The sequence below is a fragment of the Engystomops pustulosus genome, chromosome 1, assembly GCF_040894005.1.
Source record: "Engystomops pustulosus chromosome 1, aEngPut4.maternal, whole genome shotgun sequence".
Taxonomy (NCBI): Eukaryota; Metazoa; Chordata; class Amphibia; order Anura; family Leptodactylidae; genus Engystomops; species Engystomops pustulosus.
The window spans coordinates 704,738-717,399 of NC_092411.1; the positions used below are offsets into that span (position 1 = coordinate 704,738).

A 12,662-nucleotide genomic window follows, 5' to 3' on the forward strand; every position below is an offset into this window, starting at 1 on the left:
GCATAGCCCCCAATACACAGGATACCCCATATACACTACACAGCATAGCCCCCAATACCCAGGATACCCAATATACACTACACAGCATAGCCCCCCATACACAGGATACCCCATATACACTACAGAGCATAGCCCCCAATACACAGGATACCCAATATACACTACAGAGCATAGCCCCCCATACACAGGATACCCAATATACACTACACAGCATAGCCCCCCATACACAGGATACCCCCATATACACTACAGAGCATAGCCCCCCATACACAGGATACCCCCATATACACTACAGAGCATAGCCCCCAATACACAGGATACCCCATATACACTACAGAGCATAGCCCCCAATACCCAGGATACCCCATATACACTACAGAGCATAGCCCCCAATAAAAAGGATACCCCATATACACTACAGAGCATAGCCCCCAATACACAGGACACCCCCATATACACTACAGAGCATAGCCCCCAATACACAGGATACCCCATATACACTACACAGCATAGCCCCCAATACACAGGATACCCCATATACACTACAGAGCATAACCCCCCATACACAGGATACCCAATATACACTACACAGCATAGCCCCCCATACACAGGATACCCCATATACACTACAGAGCATAGCCCCCAATACACAGGATACCCCATATACACTACAGAGCATAGCCCCCCAATACACAGGACACCCCCATATACACTACAGAGCATAGCTCCCCATACACAGGATACCCCCATATACACTACAGAGCATAGCTCCCCATACACAGGACACCCCATATACACTACAGAGCATAGCCCCCAATACACAGGATACCCCATATACACTACAGAGCATAGCCCCCAATACACATGATACCCCATATACACTACAGAGCATAGCCCCCAATACACAGGACACCCCATATACACTACAGAGCATAGCCCCCAATACACAGGATACCCCATATACACTACAGAGCATAGCCCCCAATACACAGGATACCCCCATATACACTACAAAGCATAGCCCCCCAATACACAGGATACCTCATATACACTACACAGCATAGCCCCCCATACACAGCATACCCCATATACACTACAGAGCATAGCCCCCAATACACAGGATACCCCATATACACTACAGAGCATAGCCCCCAATACACAGGACACCCCATATACACTACAGAGCATAGCCCCCCAATACACAGGATACCTCATATACACTATACAGCATAGCCCCCCATACACAGCATACCCCATATACACTACAGAGCATAGCCCCCAATACACAGGATACCCCATATACACTACAGAGCATAGCCCCCAATACACAGGATACCCCATATACACTACAGAGCATAGCCCCCCAATACACAGGATACCCCATATACACTACAGAGCATAGCCCCCCAAAACACAGGATACCCCATATACACTACAGAGCATAGCCCCCCATACACAGGATACCCCCATATAGACTACAGAGCATAGCCCCCAATACACAGGATACCCCATATACACTACAGAGCATAGCCCCCAATACACAGGATACCTCATATACACTACAGAGCATAGCCCCCAATACACAGGACACCCCCATATACATTACAGAGCATAGCTCCCCATACACAGGACACCCCATATACACTACAGAGCATAGCCCCCATATACACTACAGAGCATAGCTCCCCATACACAGGACACCCCATATACACTACAGAGCATAGCCCCCAATACACAGGATACCCCATATACACTACAGAGCATAGCCCCCGATACACAGGATACCCCATATACACTACACAGCATAGCCCCCAATACACAGGACACCCCCATATACACTACAGAGCATAGCCCCCAATACACAGGATACCCCATATACACTACACAGCATAGCCCCCAATACACAGGACACCCCCATATACACTACACAGCATAGCCCCCAATACACAGGACACCCCCATATACACTACACAGCATAGCCCCCAATACACAGGATACCCCATATACACTACAGTGTATAGCCCCCAATACACAGTATACCCCATATACACTACAGAGCATAGCCCCCAATACCCAGGATACCCCATATACACTACAGAGCATAGCCCCCAATACACAGTATACCCCATATACACTACAGAGCATAGCCCCCAATACCCAGGATACCCCCATATACACTACACAGCATAGCCCCCAATACACAGGATACCCCATATACACTACAGTGTATAGCCCCCCCCATACACAGGATACCCCATATACACTACAGAGCATAGCCCCCATACACAGGATACCCCATATACACTACAGAGCATAGCCCCCATACACAGGATACCCCATATACACTACAGAGCATAGCCCCCAATACCCAGGATACCCCATATACACTACAGAGCATAGCCCCCAATACCCAGGATACCCCCATATACACTACAGAGCATAGCCCCCAATACACAGGATACCCCCATATACACTACAGAGCATAGCCCCCCAATACACAGGACACCCCCATATACACTACAGAGCATAGCCCCCAATACACAGGATACCCCATATACACTACAGAGCATAGCCCCCAATACACAGGACACCCCCATATACACTACAGAGCATAGCCCCCCATACACAGGATACCCCATATACACTACAGAGCATAGCCCCCAATACACAGGACACCCCATATACACTACAGAGCATAGCCCCCAATACCCAGGATACCCCATATACACTACAGAGCATAGCCTCCAATACATAGGATACCCCATATACACTACAGAGCATAGCCCCCAATACACAGGACACCCCATATACACTACAGAGCATAGCCCCCAATACACAGGATACCCCATATACACTACAGTGTATAGCCCCCCCCCCATACACAGGATACCCAATATACACTACACAGCATAGCCCCCAATACCCAGGATACCCCCATATAGACTACAGAGCATAGCCCCCAATACACAGGATACCCCATATACACTACAGTGCATAGCCCTCCCATACACAGGATACCCCATATACACTACACAGCATAGCCCCCAATACCCAGGATACCCCCATATAGACTACAGAGCATAGCCCCCAATACACAGGATACCCCATATACACTACAGAGCATAGCCCCCCAATACACAGGATACCCCATATACACTACAGAGCATAGCCCCCAATACACAGGATACCCCATATACACTACAGAGCATAGCCCCCCCCATACACAGGATACCCAATATACACTACACAGCATAGCCCCCCAATACACAGGATACCCCATATACACTACAGAGCATAGCCCCCTATACACAGGATACCCCATATACACTACACAGCATAGCCCCCCATACACAGGATACCCCCATATACACTACAGAGCATAGCCCCCCATACACAGGATACCCAATATACACTACACAGCATAGCCCCCCAATACACAGGATACCCCATATACACTACAGAGCATAGCCCCCTATACACAGGATACCCCATATACACTACACAGCATAGCCCCCCATACACAGGATACCCCCATATACACTACAGAGCATAGCCCCCAATACACAGGATACCCCATATACACTACAGAGCATAGCCCCCCATACACAGGATACCCCATATACACTACAGAGCATAGCCCCCCATACACAGGATACCCCCATATACACTACAGAGCATAGCCCCCCATACACAGGATACCCCATATACACTACAGAGCATAGCCCCCAATACACAGGATACCCCATATACACTACAGAGCATAGCCCCCTATACACAGGATACCCCATATACACTACAGAGTATAGCCCCCAATACACAGGATACCCCATATACACTACAGAGCATAGCCCCCAATACACAGGATACCCCATATACACTACAGAGCATAGCCCCCCATACACAGGATACCCCATATACACTACACAGCATAGCCCCCCATACACAGGATACCCCCATATACACTACAGAGCATAGCCCCCCATACACAGGATACCCCATATACACTACAGAGCATAGCCCCCAATACACAGGATACCCCATATACACTACAGAGCATAGCCCCCAATACACAGGATACCCCATATACACTACAGTGTATAGCCCCCCCATACACAGGATACCCAATATACACTACACAGCATAGCCCCCACTACCCAGGATACCCCCATATAGACTACAGAGCATAGCCCCCAATACACAGGATACCCCATATACACTACAGAGCATAGCCCCCCCATACACAGGATACCCCATATACACTACACAGCATAGCCCCCAATACACAGGACACCCCCATATACACTACAGAGCATAGCCCCCAATACCCAGGATACCCCCATATAGACTACAGAGCATAGCCCCCAATACACAGGATACCCCATATACACTACAGAGCATAGCCCCCCCATACACAGGATACCCCATATACACTACACAGCATAGCCCCCAATACCCAGGATACCCCCATATAGACTACAGAGCATAGCCCCCAATACACAGGATACCCCATATACACTACAGAGCATAGCCCCCATATACACTACAGAGCATAACCCCCCATACACAGGACACCCCCATATACACTACAGAGCATAGCCCCCAATACACAGCATACCCCCATATACACTACAGAGCATAGCCCCCAATACACAGGATACCCCATATACACTACAAAGCATAGCCCCCATATACACTACAGAGCATAGCCCCCGATACACAGGATACCCCCATATACACTACAGAGCATAGCCCCCGATACACAGGATACCCCCATATACAGTACAGAGCATAGCCCCCCATACACAGGATACCCCATATACACTACAGAGCATAGCCCCCAATACACAGGACACCCCATATACACTACAGAGCATAGCCCCCAATACACAGGATACCCCCATATACACTACAGAGCATAGCCCCCTATACACAGGATACCCCCATATACACTACAGAGCATAGCCCCCAATACACAGGATACCCCCATATACACTACAGAGCATAGCCCCCAATACACAGGATACCCCATATACACTACAGAGCATAGCCCCCAATACACAGGATACCCCATATACACTACAGAGCATAGCCCCCAATACACAGGATACCCCCATATACACTACAGAGCATAGCCCCCCATACACAGGATACCCATATACACTACAGAGCATAGCCCCCAATACACAGGATACCCCATATACACTACAGAGCATAGCCCCCAATACCCAGGATACCCCATATACACTACAGAGCATAGCCCCCAATACACAGGATACCCCATATACACTACAGAGCATAGCCCCCAATACCCAGGATACCCCCATATACACTACAGAGCATAGCCCCCAATACCTAGGATACCCCCATATACACTACAGAGCATAGCCCCCCATACACAGGATACCCATATACACTACAGAGCATAGCCCCCAATACACAGGATACCCCATATACACTACAGAGCATAGCCCCCAATACCCAGGATACCCCATATACACTACAGAGCATAGCCCCCAATACACAGGATACCCCATAAACACTACAGAGCATAGCCCCCAATACACAGGATACCCCCATAAACACTACAGAGCATAGCCCCCCATACACAGGATACCCCATACACATTACAGAGCATAGCCCCCCATACACAGGATACCCCATATACACTACAGAGCATAGCCCCCAATACACAGGATACCCCATATACACTACAGAGCATAGCCCCCAATACCCAGGATACCCCATATACACTACAGAGCATAGCCCCCAATACACAGGATACCCCATATACACTACAGAGCATAGCCCCCAATACACAGGATACCCCCATATACAGTACAGAGCATAGCCCCCCATACACAGGATACCCCATATACACTACAGAGCATAGCCCCCAATACACAGGACACCCCATATACACTACAGAGCATAGCCCCCAATACACAGGATACCCCCATATACACTACAGAGCATAGCCCCCAATACACAGGATACCCCATATACACTACAGAGCATAGCCCCCGATACACAGGACACCCCCATATACACTACAGAGCATACCCCATACACAGGATACCCCCATATACACTACAGAGCATAGCCACCCCATACACAGGATACCCCCATATACACTACAGAGCATAGCCCCCGATACACAGGACACCCCATATACACTACAGAGCATAGCCCCCATATACACTACAGAGCATAACCCCCCATACACAGGACACCCCCATATACACTACAGAGCATAGCCCCCCAATACACAGGATACCCCACATACACTACAGAGCATAGCCCCCAATACACAGGATACCCCATATACACTACAGAGCATAGCCCCCGATACACAGGATACCCCCATATACACTACAGAGCATAGCCCCCAATACACAGGATACCCCATATACACTACAGAGCATAGCCCCCAATACACAGGATACCCCCCATATACACTACACAGCATAGCCCCCAATACACAGGATACCCCCCATATACACTACACAGCATAGCCCCCGATACACAGGATACCCCCATATACAGTACAGAGCATAGCCCCCAATACACAGGATACCCCATATACACTACAGAGCATAGCCCCCGATACACAGGATACCCCCATATACACTACAGAGCATAGCCCCCGATACACAGGATACCCCCATATACAGTACAGAGCATAGCCCCCCATACACAGGATACCCCATATACACTACAGAGCATAGCCCCCCATACACAGGATACCCATATACACTACAGAGCATAGCCCCCAATACACAGGATACCCCATATACACTACAGTGTATAGCCCCCAATACACAGGACACCCCATATACACTACAGAGCATAGCCCCCAATACACAGGATACCCAATATACACTACACAGCATAGCCCCCCATACACATGATACCCCATATACACTACAGAGCATAGCCCCCAATACACAGGACACCCCATATACACTACAGAGCATAGCCCCCAATACACAGGATACCCCATATACACTACAGAGCATAGCCCCCCAATACACAGGATACCCCATATACACTACAGAGCATAGCCCCAATACACAGGATACCCCATATACACTACAGAGCATAGCCCCCCAATACACAGGACACCCCCATATACACTACAGAGCATAGCCCCCAATACCCAGGATACCCCCATATACACTACAGAGCATAGCCCCCAATACCCAGGATACCCCATATACACTACAGAGCATAGCCCCCAATACCCAGGATACCCCATATACACTACAGAGCATAGCCCCAATACACAGGACACCCCCATATACACTACACAGCATAGCCCCCAATACACAGGACACCCCCATATACACTACAGAGCATAGCCCCAATACACAGGACACCCCCATATACACTACAGAGCATAGCCCCCAATACACAGGACACCCCCATATACACTACAGAGCATAGCCCCAATACACAGGACACCCCCATATACACTACAGAGCATATCCCCCATACACAGGATACCCCATATACACTACAGAGCATAGCCCCCAATACACAGGATACCCCATATACACTACAGAGCATAGCCCCCAATACACAGGACACCCCCATATACACTACAGAGCATAGCCCCAATACACAGGACACCCCCATATACACTACAGAGCATATCCCCCATACACAGGATACCCCATATACACTACAGAGCATAGCCCCCAATACACAGGATACCCCATATACACTACAGAGCATAGCCCCCAATACACAGGACACCCCCATATACACTACAGAGCATAGCCCCCAATACACAGGACACCCCATATACACTACAGAGCATAGCCCCCAATACACAGGACACCCCCATATACACTACAGAGCATAGCCCCAATACACAGGACACCCCCATATACACTACAGAGCATAGCCCCCAATACACAGGATACCCCATATACACTACAGAGCATAGCCCCCATACACAGCATAGCCCCCGATACACTACAGGTCAGGTCATCACTACTGGTTGCCGGTAATATCTTGTGCTTGTGTAACGCGGTCTCCATGTTCTGACCAATCACTCGCGGTATCTACCATCACGTGACCCGGGCTCCCGCCGATCCACATTCCAAGAGCGTCTCCGTATCCTGGCAACCAGGCACTAACTTCCGGTCACATGACACTTCTGTCCGCTGTTTCTTAGCAACCAGATAACAACGTCCGGGCGGAGAAGCAGCGAGTCCGCAGGTAAGTGATCCTTCTATTATCTGGTGATTAAATGTTCCGTATATCAGAATACACGGCCGTATATTATCCCGTATATTACATATTATACCTGGTATAGCTCCCTCCAGTGTTCTCACATACATATACAGCCCCCATATACAGTGGCTGCACCCCCATATACAGTGCCTGCACCCCCATATACAGCGCCTGCACCCCCCATATACACTGCCTGTACCCCCCCATATACAGCGCCTGCACCCCCATATACACTGCCTGCACCCCCCATATACACTGCCTGTACCCCCCCATATACAGCGCCTGCACCCCCATATACACTGCCTGCACCCCCCATATACACTGCCTGCACCCCCCATATACAGCGCCTGCACCCCCATATACCTCGCCTGCACCCCCCATATACAGTGCCTACACCCCCATATACAGTGCCTCCACCCCTCATATACAGTGCCTGCACCCCCCATATACAGTGCCTGCACACCCCATGTACAGCGCCTCCACCCCTCATATACAGTGCCTGCACCCCCCATATACAGTGCCTGCACACCCCATGTACAGCGCCTGCACCCCCCATATACAGTGCCTGCAACCCCATATACAGCGCCTGCACCCCCCATATACAGCGCCTGCACCCCCCATATACAGTGCCTGCAACCCCATATACACTGCCTGCACCCCCCATATACAGCGCCTGCACCCCCCATATACAGCGCCTGCACCCCCCATATACAGCGCCTGCACCCCCCATATACAGCGCCTGCACCCCCCATATACAGTGCCTGCACCCCCATATACAGTGCCTGAACTTCCATATACAGCGCCTGCACCCCCCATATACAGCGCCTGCACCCCCCATATACAGTGCCTGCACCCCCATATACAGTGCCTGCACCCCCATATACAGTGCCTGAACTTCCATATACAGTGCCTGCACCTTCCATATACAGCGCCTGCACCCCCCATATACAGCGCCTGCACCCCCCATATACAGCGCCTGCACCCCCCATATACACTGCCTGCACCTCCCATATACAGCGCCTGCACCCCCCATATACAGCGCCTGCACCCCCCATATACAGCGCCTGCACCCCCCATATACAGCGCCTGCACCCCCCATATACAGCGCCTGCACCCCCCATATACATCGCCTGCACCCTCCATATACAGCGCCTGCACCCCCCATATACAGCGCCTGCACCCTCCATATACATCGCCTGCACCCCCCATATACATCGCCTGCACCCTCCATATACAGCGCCTGCACCCCCCATATACATCGCCTGCACCCCCCATATACATCGCCTGCACCCTCCATATACAGCGCCTGCACCCTCCATATACAGCGCCTGCACCTATTATCAGTTGTATATAGTAGGTCTGTCTCAATTATGTCCCTGCCTGACGCGTTTCTGCATCAACCCTATTGATCGATGCGTCAGAGGCATACCAGGATACACTTATACAACACGTATTTAGCGATTGCCCTAGCTGCCCCATATTGCATTGGCATTGCAGCTAGAGCTGTTGCAGCACCTGAAGGTGCACCTTGAAAAGCCTGAATGATGACTTCTAATGATATTTTGAATAAAGATATTAAAGGACACCTGTCATCAGGTCTCTGCCACTAGTCCTGTCACCTCTTCCTGTTGGAGCAGATCACAAGGATCCATCCCAGCCTTTATCTAGTTATTTCATACATTATTCATTATCATGTAAATGAGGCTGGTCACATGGTCAGAGGCAGTGATGTCACCCCTGTTCCCCCTCCCCTCTCCTCCCCCTGCTCATGTCTGTGTGTAATGTATCGTAAAGCATTGCTAGTGTGTGTGCTGCATCTGCTGACATGCTGCATCCTCCTAATACACAGGTGAGAGACACAGACATCAGCTACACATGAATCTGACATGTTCTGCTGTAACATGGCTGCCTGGAGCTGCTGTATCTCTCCTATACACACACACATGCACACACAGGCTGCAGGGGGCGTGGCCACCAGGAAGCACATCATTATACAGGCTGTCAGTCATGTGTATAGGAGTATCTCATACACACACAGGCTGCAGGGGGCGTGGCCACCAGCACCAGGAAGCACATCATTATACAGCCTCACATCATTATACAGGCTGTCAGTCATGTGTATAGGAGTATCTCATACACACACAGGCTGCAGGGGGCGTGGCCACCAGCACCAGGAAGCACACCATTATACAGCCTCACATCATTATACAGGCTGTCAGTCAAGCACTGGGGGTGTGGCTGTGCCTCCCACTCATGAATAGAGTGGACAGCTTGAATATGCTAATGACTCATTGGACATCTCACAGGTCATTTGCATACAGCTTTAGGACCTCATTGCTTAGGTTTACAGGCATGTAGAGGGACAATGAAGGGATAGAGACAATGCTCTCTAATGGCAGTTTATGAAAATATATTTAGTTTAGGGGGTTATTTTGCCTGACGGGTTCTCTTTAAAGACTTTTAAACGTTCTAATCAGGCAGATAATTGCTATCCTATGTGGATGTAGGTTTTGGGGGACTTTGCGGATCCTTCCCCAGTTTTGCGGATGCTGACTCTGCGCTTCTTCTTATCTCTTATTCAGATTGATTGTTCATCTACAGACTGAGAGGACGATGCCGACCAGAACCAAACAGGTGACCAGAAGCCAAATATAATGTCTACACCCCCCAAGCACAATCCATCTGTATCCCCACCCTGAGCCTCGTCATCTACATCTGGGACCTCCCCATAGTCATAGAAATCCTCAATCTAGAACCTCAATGTCCTCATAGAATCTCCATCTAGAACCTCAATGTCCCCATAGAATCTCCATCTAGAACCTCAATGTCCATGTAGAATTTCCATCTAGAACCTCAATGTCCATGTAGAATCTCCATCTAGAACCTCAATGCCCATGTAGAATCTCCATCTAGAACCTCAATGTCCCCGTAGAATCTCCATCTAGAACCTCAATGTCCATGTAGAATCTCCATCTAGAACCTCAATGTCCTCATAGAATCTCCATCTAGAACCTCAATGTCCCCATAGAATCTCCATCTAGAACCTCAATGTCCATGTAGAATTTCCATCTAGAACCTCAATGTCCATGTAGAATCTCCATCTAGAACCTCAATGCCCATGTAGAATCTCCATCTAGAACCTCAATGTCCCCGTAGAATCTCCATCTAGAACCTCAATGTCCATGTAGAATCTCCATCTAGAACCTCAATGTCCATGTAGAATCTCCATCTAGAACCTCAATGTCCATGTAGTATCTCCATCTAGAACCTCAATGTCCATGTAGTATCTCCATCTAGAACCTCAATGTCCATGTAGAATCTCCATCTAGAACCTCAATGTCCATGTAGAATCTCCCTCTAGAACCTCAATGTCCATGTAGAATCTCCATCTAGAACCTCAATGTCCATGTAGAATCTCCATCTAGAACCTCAATGTCCCCGTAGAATCTCCATCTAGAACCTCAATGCCCATGTAGAATCTCCATCTAGAACCTCAATGTCCCCGTAGAATCTCCATCTAGAACCTCAATGCCCATGTAGAATCTCCATCTAGAACCTCAATGTCCCCGTAGAATCTCCATCTAGAACCTCAATGTCCATGTAGAATCTCCATCTAGAACCTCAATGTCCCCGTAGAATCTCCATCTAGAACCTCAATGCCCATGTAGAATCTCCATCTAGAACCTCAATGTCCATGTAGAATCTCCATCTAGAACCTCAATGTCCCCGTAGAATCTCCATCTAGAACCTCAATGTCCCCGTAGAATCTCCATCTAGAACCTCAATGTCCCCGTAGTATCTAGAACCTCTCGTCTCCTTCCTTCCTCTCTGGTGACCCCGTTGTGTCTCCTCAGGGCGCTGCTGCTGCTGCTCTTCAGACTCAGAAGCAGAATGTATCTAAGCTGACGAAAGCCGTTACCAGGAGACGGGTGAGGACATGTTGTACACCTGACCCCCAGGACTGGGCCGCTATGAGAAGTAATGAGCCCCAGTGTGTAGTGGGATAAAGCGAGACCTCGCTGTCTCAGATCATCACAACGTTTCTACAGATCCCATGTAGACTCAAGCTAATTGCATGTAATCAGCTTACTAATTACATAGTCGGCGCCAGAGCCATGTACATGTAAACCTGCGCTACAGCCGAATATACTGAGCCTACGCAGGAGCCGTGTAGATGTGACCTGCACAGGAGCCGTATGCACGTAGTCTGCGCAGGAGCCGTATGCACGTAGTCTGCGCAGGAGCCGTATGCACGTAGTCTGCGCAGGAGCCGTATGCACGTAGTCTGCGCAGGAGCCGTATGCACGTAGTCTGCGCAGGAGCCGTATGCACGTAGTCTGCGCAGGAGCCGTATGCACGTAGTCTGCGCAGGAGCCGTATGCACGTAGTCTGCGCAGGAGCCGTATGCACGTAGTCTGCGCAGG

At 49.6% G+C, this 12,662-nt stretch overlaps 1 protein-coding gene across 1 annotated transcript in view; it reads left to right on the forward strand.

The window, feature by feature from the left end:
* The first annotated feature begins 8,121 nt into the window (after positions 1-8,121).
* DNAI1 (dynein axonemal intermediate chain 1) overlaps positions 8,122-12,662 on the forward strand; it is a 142,126-nt gene continuing 137,585 nt past the window's right edge. Inside the window, exons 1-3 of the mRNA XM_072132714.1 lie at positions 8,122-8,223; positions 10,821-10,872; positions 12,093-12,167. Coding sequence (XP_071988815.1) covers positions 10,852-10,872; positions 12,093-12,167 — 96 coding nt within the window. The 5' untranslated portion in view covers positions 8,122-8,223; positions 10,821-10,851. The remainder of the gene's footprint in view (positions 8,224-10,820; positions 10,873-12,092; positions 12,168-12,662) is intronic.